At 48.0% G+C, this 13,253-nt stretch overlaps 1 protein-coding gene and 1 non-coding gene across 2 annotated transcripts in view; one reads left to right on the top strand and one right to left on the bottom strand.

Moving 5' to 3' along the window:
* Nucleotides 1-13,253, top strand: part of MOK (MOK protein kinase) — a 61,705-nt gene that overhangs the window by 600 nt on the left and 47,852 nt on the right. Inside the window, exon 2 of the mRNA XM_075531619.1 lies at nucleotides 3,341-3,557. Within this exon, the coding sequence (XP_075387734.1) occupies nucleotides 3,341-3,557 (217 nt within the window). The remainder of the gene's footprint in view (nucleotides 1-3,340; nucleotides 3,558-13,253) is intronic.
* Nucleotides 1,861-1,934, bottom strand: TRNAI-AAU (transfer RNA isoleucine (anticodon AAU)). Its single transcript has one exon. It is a non-coding gene; the product is annotated as a tRNA-Ile (tRNA).

Here is a 13,253-nt window from a genome sequence, read left to right as displayed (position 1 = left end):
GCTGAGACAGTCCAGATGGGAAGAGGAAGGAGGCAGGTAGCACTTGCAGAATTGCGTGTTAGAGGGCAGGCTGGCTCTGGGAGTCCTTCTGGTCCTTGTTCTCCACTGAGCCATACCACCAGGATTATTCCAGGTGTCAGCAACTCCAGGTTCTGCACCCAATTACCTCTGCTCACACAAAACAGCACTCTCAGGGGGCTTTACCGAGCCCAGGTGGCGTAGTGGTTACCGGGTGATCAGCTGTAATCCCCAAGGTCTGCAGTTTGAAACCACCAGCCACTCTGAGTGAGACGGACAGGGCTTTCTGCTCCTGTGAAGCTACAGTCATAGTCTCAGGTAATCAGAGGGGTAGTTCTACCCTATCCTATTGGGTCACTGTGAGTCGGCATTGAGTTGATCGCAGTGAGTTAGATTTTGAGAGATTTGGGGTGGCATGATGGTTAGAACGTTGGGCTGTAATTCAAAACCACCTCAGGAGAAAAAGAGTTACAGTACTGGAAATGCCCTGGGGGCAGTTCTCCCCTGTTCTATAGAAGGGCATGAAGTGAGCTTTGGGTTTGGTTTGGTTTGGTTTGGAGGGGAGGTGCACTAACTGGGCACTTGCCAACAGTTTTGCCCCTGTGATGTGTGAACTTGAACTCCTGCTTAGTGAAGTCAGGCCTTAGCACATACTCAGGAAACAATGGATGAGTAGATGCCCTCCCCGGAGCTTTCCCCACATGGCCAGAGCCTCTCCCAGAGCCTGATCGACAGTGGCATTGACTCTAGAAAACTGACTTTAGTGAAATGTAACAAGCCAGGCAACTAGGCTTGGAAACTCGAAACACAAATGAGTCCTTTCTCCAATAGATTTCTGTCTTCAAAATACTGAGCTAAGAGTAAGGCATGCATGTGGCTATGATATTGCACGCACGCCGTCTGCTTTTCTAATATCAGACACCTGTGGTGGATAAGTTTCAGTGGAGCTCCCAGATTGAGACGGGGAAGGAAGGAAGAGCTGGTGCTGTACTTCTGAACATCGGGCAGTGAAAACCCTGTGGTACACAACAGAACATGGCCCAGAGGAGTCCCTGGACTGAAAGGACCTCGCATGGGTAGTGGCCCAAACAGTGGACGGAGACAAGCCAACCATCAGCCATCAGCCGATGATTTCTCTGGACCAGGCCGTGTTCATGCTGTTGTTCACAGGGCCGCCACTAGTGGGAGCCCGGTCCGCAGCAACGACCGGAGCTCTGGGAAAGTGGGAAAGAAAGTGGGAAAGAAGCAAGGGCAAGGTTTCCAGCCTTTTGCAGGAGCAGAGCAGCCTGACTGGAACGGGTGAGCCTTGCTGGCTTGTCGCTGTCACTGTGGGTGGGCGTTTGTTTGGTTTAGCCTCCTGCCGGGCACGGGGAGGGAGGCTCTTCATAAACATCTGCGGAACGAATTCAGCCCAGACAAGAACGTTCAACACTTAGAAACCTCGTGGGGGCGGGTGGGGGCGGTGGGGCGCGCGTGGAAACCGGGGCTCTGCCTGCGGTCCTTCAGAAAGCATCTTGCTTTGAGCGGAAGCTCCCAACACCCTGGGGCTCAGGCATCGCCACCAGGTTTTGTCTGCAGCGGTTCGGAGGGCCCGCGTTCCTTTAAAAGCACTCATTCGAACAGTAAACGAATGTTTTTTAAAGGCCAACCAACCTTATGCCATCTTGAAATGACACCGCGGGTGGCAGCGGACCCAACCGGCCATCGCGCCCTCTGCGGCTGCCTGGAGCCCAGTCTAGAAAGACCCACGATTCTTCCCGAGGTGCACGCCAGCTCCTGGAAAGACGTATAATTTTAGCTACATGACGAACAAGAGAAAAGGAAAAAAAACTACAGTCCTTGTGGCCCGTACGGGGATCGAACCCGCGACCTTGGCGTTATTAGCACCACGCTCTAACCAACTGAGCTAACCGGCCACTTGGTGCTCAGGCGCCGCCGCAGTGTCTACAAGATTTCCCGAGCCTTGCGCTGCGGCCCAGCACCACCGCTGCGGTCCCTCCCGTTGGCCGGATGCACACACTGAGAAGCCCAGGGGGCCGGACGGAAAGAGGAGCTTCCAATCCGGTCCAGGGCCTTCTCACTGCGGCAGCGCAAGTGGAAGGCTTAGCTCAGCAGTGAGACTGTTTTCAAGTATTCCAACTCAATGCGATTTTTCTTCGTTTTCGAGAATTCTTGCAGCGTGGAAACGTCGTGCGTCAAGAGTCTGGACCACGGTTAAATAAAGTTTAGAAACTACAGCAAACCAGAGAAGGGGCCGAAGAACAACTGAATCCCCCTCACCATCAGTAACAACGACTGGGGGAAGTTTTACGATTCCGAGTATCGAGTGATCCAAGCCAACCATGCTAAAAATATTATTTAAAAACTTGCTTTAAAAAATGATATCAATAGGAATGGGTGTGGGTGGGGGAAGCAGAGTGGAGACCCAAAGCCCATCAGTAGACAATTGGAAACCCCCCCTGTCAGAAGGGCCACAAGGAAGAGATGAGCCAGTCAGGGTGCAGTAGAGCACCGAGGAAAAACACAACCTTCCTCTAGTTCTTTAATTATATCTTATAAATCTGGCTAGACCAGATCATGCACATGGTTACAGAGAAGAGCCCTCAACACAGGGAATCCAGAACAGATAAATCCCTCAGGACCAATAAGGGGAGCAGTGATAGTAGGAGGGTATGGGAAGTGAGGGGGGTAGTAAGGGGAAACCGATCACAATAATCAATGTATAGCCCTCCTCCCAGGGGGACGGGCAGCAGAAAAGTGGGTGAAAGGAGACAGCGGTCAGTGTAAGACATGAAAAAGAAATGATAAATTATCAAGGAGACAGGAGGGCGAAAGGGGGAGGGAGGGGGAAAGTGAGGAGCTGATGCCAAGGGCTCAAGTAGAAAGAAAATGTTTTGGAAAAGATGATGACAGCGTGTGTACAGATGTGTTTGACACCATGGATCGATGTATGGATTGTAATAAGAGCTGTGAGAGCCCCCAGTAAAATAAAAACTAAAAAGAAAAGCTTGCTTTTTAAATCTTAATAGTCTGTCGTAAACCTAGCCCCAAGACCTTGCAAACGTTGTTTTAAGAGGCTCCACAGTGTTTCGCTGGTTGCTGTGTCTCGCTGTCTTTCCTTGCTCCACCGCCCGCCTCCCTCCCTTGCACGCCTGGCACGAGTCTTCATCCTGCCCTCTTGTGTTCACTCTGTCCGATCGCTTGAGTCAGAATCGACTCGACGGCAGCGGCTTTGAGTTTGGGGTTAGCGTTTACATTATAGAAACGACGCCCCTAGTTTGCATAAGGCAATCAACGAAGGCGTTTTCCTTGCGACCTGCAGGCCGCCTCTCCACGTGGGCTGAGGAATCGCTGCGTCTTCCGGAGACCCCAGGCTCCGCCGCTCCACCTCCGTCTCGCCGAGCGTCCACCAAGGGCCATCGCCTCCAGGCGCAGCGCTGGACAGCGGAACGCCATCGCAGCCGCTGGCCCCAGACCACGGCCCCGCGGAGACGCGGCCTCTTTGCGGCCCCGGCGAGCACCTCCCGGGAAGCGAGCTGGTGCGCGCGCTGAGCCCTAGCGGCTGGAGGCCCCCGCGGGGACTGAGCAGGGGCGCCGGGGACACCCGGGGTGCACGCACGTGGGCGCTGCTGCAACACTCACCTCGCTGCCCTCCAGTCAATCCGATCCATAGTGATCCTGCTGGACAGAGCTGTACCCTGTGAATTTCTGACTGCAGCCCTTCTTAGTAAGAAAGCACTTGCTCCCCGTGGAGCAGCTGGTGGGTTCGAACTGCTGTCCTCGCTTTAGCAGCAAACGAGTAAGCAGTAAGCTTGCCTCCTGGACAGGAGCCGGACTTGAGCATGCGCACCCTGCAAAGAAGTGGCTGGGTGTCCCAGGGACCCCACGGTTGTCCAAGGTGGCCTTTGAACCGCGGAGTGTCCTCATTCTCTCTCACTGTTCTCCTAAGACAAACCCTGTAGACGTTCATTCTCTGAGTTAGAAAGGGGTCGTTATACATTGTCGGAATTAAATGGCATGCAGCTTTTGTCCCTTGGCACTTACATTTCTGAAAGGGGCTGCTAGGCATATAGTGACACTAGGTTTAAAATTAATGCTCATTTTTTAAGACTAAATGTCTAAAATGTGTCATTCTGTTTATAACTGGAATCTTTGCTACGAACATTAAAACATACTTTTATTTATCCTCTAATTTTAAGTTTTAACTTGTGAGTGTAACAAATTCTTCTAACGCTTACACTTGTTTATAAATCAAGATAAATTCCACTATCTAGCATTTTAGTATTTTCAGGTGAATCTTCTTAAGTTCTTCAACCATCCAATGAGGCTTTCTTCCCTTTTAATTTCCTTTATACAATTTAAGTTGTTTTACAATTTTATATTTTACTCTTTAAAAAAGTCTTTTTATCGAGAGCTCTTACAGCTCTTATCACAATTCACACGTATATCCATTGTGTCAAGCACATTTGTACATATGTTGCCATCATCATTTTCAAAACATTTTCTTTCTACTTGAGCCCTTGGTATCAGCTGATTTTTGCAAATTAATTTTTTATCAGGAAAATAAATAGTCAAATCACATGAAAAGGCTTCTAAAAGAGCATTCCTCTACTGTGCCGCCTCTCCAACTTCCGCTCCCCAGAGGGAACCACTTCTTAAACTGTTCCTTCTCTTTTTCTATTCCCATATATTTATTTTTAACATTTTATTAGGGACTCATACAACTCTTATCACAATCCATACATATACATACATCAATTGTATGAAGCACATCTGTACATTCTTTGCCCTGGTCATTTTCAAAGCATTTTCTCTCCACTAAGCCCTTTGCATCAAGTCCTCTTTTTTCCCCTCCCTCCCTGCTCCCCCCTCCCTCATGAGCCTTTGATAATTTATAAATTACTATTTTGTCATATCTTGCCCTATCCGGCGTCTCCCTTCACCCCCTTTTCTGTTGTTCATCCCCCAGGGAGGAGGTCACATGTAGATCCTTGTAATCGGTTCCCCCTTTCCAATCCACAACCCACTCACCCTCTACCCTCCCAATATCTCCCCTCACACCCCTCGTCCTGAAGGTATCATCCACCCTGGATTCCCTGTGCCTCCAGCTCCCATCTGCACCAGTGTACATCCTCTGCTCTATCCAGACTTGCAAGGTAGAATTCAGATCATGGTAGTGGGGGGGGGGGCGGCGGAGCAAGCATTTAGGAACTGGAGGAAAGCTGTATTCTTCATCGGTGCTACGTCGCACCCTGACTGACTCATCTCCTCCTCTAGACCCCTCTGTGAGGGGATCTCCAGTGTCCGACAAATGGGCTTTGGGTCTCCACTCTGCACTTCCCCTTTCATTCACTGTGCTAGGATTTTTTTTTATGATAATGATGCCTTATACCTGGTCCCTTCAACACCTCGTGATCGCACAGGCTGGTGTGCTTCTTCCATGTGGGCTTTGTTATTCCCATATATTTAAACACTTTATCAAGGTGACTTAAAAATGTTTATATTATTATATCTTTCTTTTCAATCTTAGACAGCTACCAAGTTCATTTTATACCAGATGAGAATGTTGCTCCTTTGTTAACGTATCCTTGACCCACGCACATCTCTCTTCTCCATCATTCCAAATAATACTATCATTTTTAGTTAAATCAGTATTTAGTATTTATATTGTTCCCAGCTGAACCCCGTAGTGTACTATAACTACATATCTTTCTCATTATTCATTGCTTTTGTTGAGGATAGACACAACCGACCCCCACCAAGTCAGCAGGTCCCACAGGTACCGTTTGGTCACGTTGGTGACGCTATTTGGCTACACACCATTCTCCCTCTCCTTTTCCCAATTCTTCCTTCCCCATTAACAAAAACCGCCCACTGATCTACCTAAACGTTCCAGCTTCTGTGATCAGTTTGATGTCCTACAGGTTGATCTTACAAGGACACGATGCTCAAGGCAGACATTCTTCACTAGTGAAAGTAAACTACTGTTTGGTTTGAAGGAGACTTGAGGGGATCTTTTTGATGTAAGGCTTACAGTTTCTATTAGGGCCATAGTCTTGGGGTTCAGCCAGCCTCCCTAAAATCTGGACTCTGTGAGAATTTGAAATTCTGTTCTGCATTTCTCTTCTTTTGATCAAAATTCTGCTGTGAAATCTCTGATCAAACTATTCAGTCATGGTGGCTTGGCCCCGGTCAGCGCTGGTCTCGTGGCAGGGGTGGGGGGCGTTCCTCGAAGCCATTAGCCACACAGCCCACATAGCCTCCTCTTGGCCCTGTGCTGTCTCCTCTGTTGTGCTGGGTCAACGGACACCCATGGTACGTACGCTGGCTGGCTGCTGGCCAGCTGAGAAGACTCAAGTAACTTCCCAATAACCAGGGAGGGAGAACAGAAGCACCGAGAGGGTGTTATTAGACCATCTACCTGGGCCTTCCCTAGAGACCATGAACCTAAACCTCCCAAGCAGGAAACCAAATCCTAGGAGGTGTTGGCTGTGCATAAGCAGCCTCGGCGGCTGCTCTTCACCCAGATTTTTGTTGTTGTAGTGAATAATCGATCACACATTTTTTGGCCATTTAAACTTTCTACAGCTGTACAAGTTACTGACGACAATGGCACTAATCGGCCATGCAACGTGCTGCCATCGAGCCCTTGCTGACTCCAAGCAAAGTAGAACTGCCCTTGTGAGTTTCTTTATGGGAGTAGAAAGCTCTGTCTTTCTTCCTCAGAGTGGTTAGTGGTTTTGAACTGCTGACCTTTTGTTTATCAGCCTGATACATAAACATTCCGCCACCAGGGCTCCTGTGTAACCATGTCCTTAATCAGTGTGATAGTTTTCCTCTTCATAATACAGTTGGTTTGGATTAAAGGTTTCTGGCTGGCTTGTTTTTCTATTGACTAGTCCACTAAATGTAACACCACCACCGCCAGCATACACAATGCTGTGCAGCTGCTCTGTCCTTACTGGAGACGCTCTTCCAGAGCCCTCCCCTCACCGGCTCCCGCCAGGACCAGTCCTTAGACAGGCTACATGCCCTTCACGACCATCCCTCCCTCCCTCCCTCCATGCCACCATGCTTTTCTCTTGTTTCACGATGCCAGGTTTGCCTTTCTTGCTTTGCCTTTTGTTAAGGTTGTGGGCATCCTCCGGTGCTTTTCCAAGAAAAGATGTCTCCTTTTCTCAGCGCCGCCTGCACAACAGCATGCAACGAGCTGTAGAGACAGAAATGGACGGTCTCACATTTCTGGAGGCCAAACGTCCATCCGAGTCAGCGAGCCAGCTGTGTGGATTTCATCTGAGGACCCAAGAGAAAGACAGTTCCGTGGATACTTCCGACCTTCGGTGAGATTTGGAAGGTCCTTGACTTGTAGCTACGGTGGCCTCTGTCCACACTTGGCCATTCTTCTGTCTAACTCTCCCTGTCTTTTATGAGACCTCACTTGGATGGGGTCAGGGCTCATCCTGCTTCAGCTTGACCTCACTGGTCGTTGTTATGAGGTGCCACCGAGTCCGCTCTGAATCATGGGGACACTGGGTACAATAGCGCAAACCACTGCCAGGTTGTGCCAGCCTCTGGATTGTTATACTTGAGCTCATTGTTGCAGCCCCTGGGTCATCCACCTCCTGTTTTTTGCAGACCCTTTACTTTTTTGCTGACCCTTTACTTTACCAAGGATCATGTTTTTTTTTCCTCAAGGACTGGTTCCCAATGACCATAGACCTGAGATGAAGTCGCATCCGTCTGTGCTTCTAAGGAGCATTGTGGCTGTACTTCTTTCAAGACAGATTTGCTTGTTCTCCTGGCGCTTCATGGAACCTTCAATATTCTTCACCAGCACGACACAAACCCATCAGTTTCTCTGTGGTCTTCCTTAGTCGTTGGCCAACTTTCACGTGCATTTGAGGCGACGGGAAATACCATGGCTGAGCTGGGTGCACCTTCGTCCTCAGAGTGCTCGCCTCACTCCAACACTTTAAGGTCTTCTGCAGAGATTTATTCAATGCACTCTATCGGTCCATTTCCTGGCTCATGCTTCCGTGAACATTGATTGTGGATGCAAGCCAAATGAGATCCTTGACAACGTCCATCGTCTCTCCATTGTGATGTTGTCGATATGTATATTGTGAGGATTTGGGGTTTCTTTACATTGAGTTGCAATCCACTTACTCCATATGACCTCCTGTTAACGGAGTGTTGTTGCTAGGTGCAGAGTAAAGGTGCAGGCCTTGACCTTCATCAGCAAGGGCTTCAAGTCCTTCTCCCTTTCAGTAAGCAAGCTGTGTCATCTGCATACCATGGTCAGCTGGACTCCAAGAAACCTGCTCGTCCTCCGTCACATTTCGAGTGTCCTCCAGCCCAAGGTGCCCATCCTCTGGCAGGATCTCTGACGCTGTTCTGCTTCCATTCGTTAAGCCTTCCTAAGGACTGGGCAGTGTTTTGAAGCTGTGCAGAAGGTTTTCAAGGACTCCTTCCTCCAAAGTGGGGAGCTGCATCCTTTGTCATTGTCTGTTCTCCGTCTGGAAGCTCTGTTGACAACTGTTCACTTTGAGTGAACTTGCTGGCATTTGAAATACCAGTGACATGGTGTCCAGCATCACAGTAACACACGAGTCACTGCAGTAGGACAAACTGACAGATGGGTGGTGGCTGCATATCACAGGCTGTTGACAAGCTTCCCTCCAGTCCCGATGCACATGGGTCTGTGTTCATCGCGTTCGGCTTCTCAGGTTATTTGCTCAGCATACAGATTGACCAAAGACGGCAAAGGGACACGGTCCTGATGCACACCTTTCCTGATTTCAGCCACCCAGTAGTCCCTTCTTCTGTTGGAGAGATTGGTTCTTGGTGCATGTTCCACGTGAGCATGATGAAGTGTTCTGGAATTCCCATTCTTCTCTATGTTAACCATAGTTTGTTATGATCCTCACAGCCGGACACCTCTGCAGGCAACAAAACACAAGTAAACAGCTTTCAAGTAGTCTCTGCTTCGGCCAAGATCCATCTGACGTCATCAACGATAGCTCTTTTATATGGCCCCTTCTGACCTGGGCTTGAATTTCTGCCAGCTCCTGGTCCATGTCCTGCTAAAATGGCTTTTAAATGATCTTCAGCAAATTCGATATGCATGTGATATTCATGATACCGTTTAATTCTTTCATTTTAAACATTCTTCTGGGTCACCTTTCTTTGGAACGGGCACAGATATGGTGTCTTCCAGACAGTTGACCAGATAGCTGTCTTCCGAATTTCTTGGCACGGAGGAGCGAGTGCTTCCAGTGCTTCATCCCCTTGTCGAACATTTCAGGTGGCGTTCCATCAATTCTTGGAGACTTATTTTTTGCTAATGCCTTCAGGGCAGCTTGGACTTCTTCTGTCCCATTGGTTCTTGACCATATGCTACCTTTCGAAGTGGTTGAACTTCAACCAATTCTTTTTGGTACAGAGACTTCATCTTCTTATAATGCTTCCAGAATCATTCAGTATTTTGCCCATAGAATCCTTCAATATTACAATTCAAGGCTTGACTTTTTTCTTCAATTCTTTGAAGCTTGAGCTATGCTGAGTGTGTTCTTCCATGTCATGGATATAGTCTTCGAAGATTCCACTTATAATCAAGGTTTATGGTCACAAGTTGGGGCTGTAACATAACTTCTTAGGGGATGTGATCTAATGCCTAACACAAGGGAGTGTTTGCACGTCTGAACGTATCGTTCTTTTACCTTCGCCAGAGCCCTAGTGGCCCTATTGGGTAAGCATTGGACTGCTAACCACGAGATCTGTGGTTCAAACTCACCAGCAGTTCTGAGGGACAATGGGGAGGCTGCCTGCTCCCATAAAGACATACAGCTTTGGAAAGCCCCGATAGGGTCACTTGGTGGCAGTGAGTTTGCTCTTTATTTGGTTTGGCGGATACGGGGCTGTGTGGAGAAATCTAGGACAGAAGTCACTGCTTCTGAGCACCTTGCAGGCAGGATCCCCTTCTTCTCTGCCCAGCATGTCTGCTGAGAAGACCAGTGCCATGCTGGACACAATTCTTAGGACATGTCTTGTTTGCTGACACGTGGGAACTCCTCACTAGCTTCGTGGCTCTGAGATTTCATAAAATGTGTCTCTGGGGGGCTCTTTTATTTATATATGAGAACAGTACCCCCAAACCTGGAATTGCACTGGATGAAGTGAAGCTTTCCTAGTACACAGCAGGTCCCCTTACCCCTACCCCAGCTGGAAGAGCATTGAGCAACTTGCTTGAGTCAGTGCACCCAGTGGCATCACCTGGGAAGGTTCTTTCTGATCACAGTGAATTTTTTCATAAAGGCAGTTTCACTCAAATCTCATCTTTTGTGATGGCTGATTTAAGAGAACAGTGCAGGGCTGTGAAATTTTGTTTCCTGCTCAGGAAAAAATGTCACAGAAACTGTTGTGATGTGGAACAGAGCTTACCAGGACAGCACTATGGGAAAAACTCAAGTGTAGGAGTGGCTTTCTTGTTTCAGAAAGGGTGAAATATTGATTGATGACAAACCATGCTCTGGATGTCTGTCAACTTCCCAAACAGATGAAAATATAGACTTGAAGTGCATCTGGAGTTTGTTCCACCAGGTCAGAGTGTTAATCAAGTTTTTTATTTAGAGGTTCTGAAGAGATTGTGTAACAGGGTAACAAAAAAGAGATCTGATTTGTGGCAGATGGGGGACTGGTTTTTACACCATGATAATGCACCTGCTTACACAGCCCTCTCAGTGCACCAGTTTTTGGCCAAAAACAGCATCCCTCTCTTGTCCCATGCACTTGACTCACCTGACCTTGCTCCATGCAACTTCTTGTTTCCTAGAGTGAAGAGGGACATCAAAGGGCAGCGATTTGAGATGTGGAAGAGGAGAAGCAAAAGACGAGAGAGGTGCGATCAACCACCCAAACAGATGAGTTTGAAAAATGTTTTTAAGAATGGAAGCCAAGATTTGACAAATGTATGAAGTGTAATGAAGAGTATTTTGAAGGCAATAAGGTTGTTTTGTAAAAAAAAAAAAAAAAAATAATAAATTAAATACATAGCTTTGAAAAAAAATCCTTTTTTGCTTGGTGCCCCTGTATCTCACTGCCTACAACAGTGCCTGCCACATTGTAGCGATTCAATAAGGAAGAAGTAAAAAATGCGTTGTTACAGGATCATAGAAACCTACAGGATCATAAAAATCGGAAGCTATTGTTTCTCAACAGACCCTCCATGAACATGGTCCAGTCCTTTCCCAAATAATTCTGTGCTCACATGTGGTGCAGACATTAGATGGTGGCCTGCTATCAGGTAGAACAGCGACCGGGGTCTTAAAGGCTTGCTTCCGAACCAGCAGCCATCTAAGTGAGATGTCAACTAAGTCCACATGGGAGAAGCATGCCAGCATCCATGATCCAAAGGACTTGTAAATGATAGAATCCAAATCCAGAGGAGGGAATAATTTCCGAGTTCGCATTGTGAGATTCTGGTGTGCAGAAGGCTATGGATGCATGACAGTGGAAGCCCAAAATACATTTGCAGGATCCACACAGGCAAGAGGCCTCTGGTGGAGATTTCCCTCTAACCGTAATGGGCGTGGGGATAACCTGGTGAGCAGAAAAGAGGGTGGATGTGCTAAGGTTTCCCAAGGGGGTCTTCCTCGGATAGTCCTTGCCACCTAATGAGACGAAGACATGCATTACTGAGAGAGAGACAGACAGACTTGTCTACAGTCATCCAGTGACAACACACAGACGTTTAAACACATTGTGGAGATTTTGTATGAACTTTGCAAGCCTTGGTGACTCACCCTCAGTTCACGTGTGGGGTGCTTCGTGAGCCTTTTCGACATGGAAGCTCGCCTTTCCATTCTGGAGACATTTCTGGGCCTACTTCTTCCATCATCTCTTTCACACCATGTTCTTCTGTTTTCTTTTCTCTGGAACATTTTTCTTCAGAAGCCCGAGCTTCTGAGTTGATTTTTTCGTTTTCTTCTCTTAGCCATCGCCCTCGTCTACCTTGCCTTTGGTCTACCTCTTGAATCATGTTCCAGATTCTTCTCCAACCATCTTTTCACATGTAACCCACCCCCTGCCGACCTGGTAGTTACATAATCTGGTGTCAGTTTGGAGGATTAAGAGTGAAGGGATGGAGTCTAGTCTGCTAATCGGGTCATAGCCAATGTGGCCTCCGTGTGGGCGTGGTCTTCTCCTGAGGATTCTGGGAACTCCTAGATTTCCTCCCAGGAGGCAGAAGACACACTCTCTCTCTGCTCACTCCCTGAGACATAGCAGCTGACAAGACACGTGGAACTGTACTAGTGCTCTGAGCTGGAGAAACCACATGGAGGCCCCACCCAGGGCGGAGATGCTTACACTGCCACTGGATCCACAAGACTTCCCATCCACTGGCTTGTGATCTTCCTGCATTCGGTGTCATTGCATGTGTATTGTGAGTCTGAAGAGGATTTTATAGATTGATATTGGACATATGGTCTATAATTGGACTTAAGGACTTGATCTGGGCTGGGATGTTTTCTCAATATTCAACTGCTCTTGGATATAAACCTTTTTCTTATACACATATGCATGTCTAGGGATTTGTTTCTCTAGTCTACCCAGACTAACACCAACACCCCCATCATGATGCACCCAGAGCAGAGAGCAAGACACAATGTTGAAGCTGAATTCCAGAAAGGGGAGTCCTGGTGAATAGGAAAGGAGGGGGAAAGAAAGCAGGAAGCGGGGTTGGCTGCACAGTGGGCACTATGCTGAGGCTCGGAGACCGTGGGGAAAGAAAACTAAGAGAAGGGTTTACGCGCATTGCTTCCAACTGCTAGACCGCTCAGCTGGTTCCAGGGACTTTACAGAAACGTCCTTGCTTGAAGCGCAGTCAGAGACCTTTGTTCCTTTTGGATGTGACATAGACAGGGTGGGGGTGGGGTGGAGGATGGGCTGGAAGCCACAGACTTGGGTGTGAGCCCAGTGTGGCCACCATCAAGTGAGGTGACCTTGGCAAAACCCATTAAAGGCTTCTCTGCACCTCGGGCAATAGACCTTTTCATTTCCACTCCGCCAGCCATTCCCTCACCTCTGATGTTTACTTCTCCCCTGAAGTGAGGCTGCTGTGACTTGGCACCCACGTGGTGGCAGTGACCACAAGAGTTTTTTTTTTTTACATTTTATTAGGGACTCATACAACTCTTATCACAATCCACACATATACATACATTAATTGTATAAAG

This window comes from Tenrec ecaudatus, chromosome 14, assembly GCF_050624435.1.
Source record: "Tenrec ecaudatus isolate mTenEca1 chromosome 14, mTenEca1.hap1, whole genome shotgun sequence".
Lineage (NCBI taxonomy): Eukaryota > Metazoa > Chordata > Mammalia > Afrosoricida > Tenrecidae > Tenrec > Tenrec ecaudatus.
This window is presented reverse-complemented; position numbering and strand designations above follow the sequence as displayed.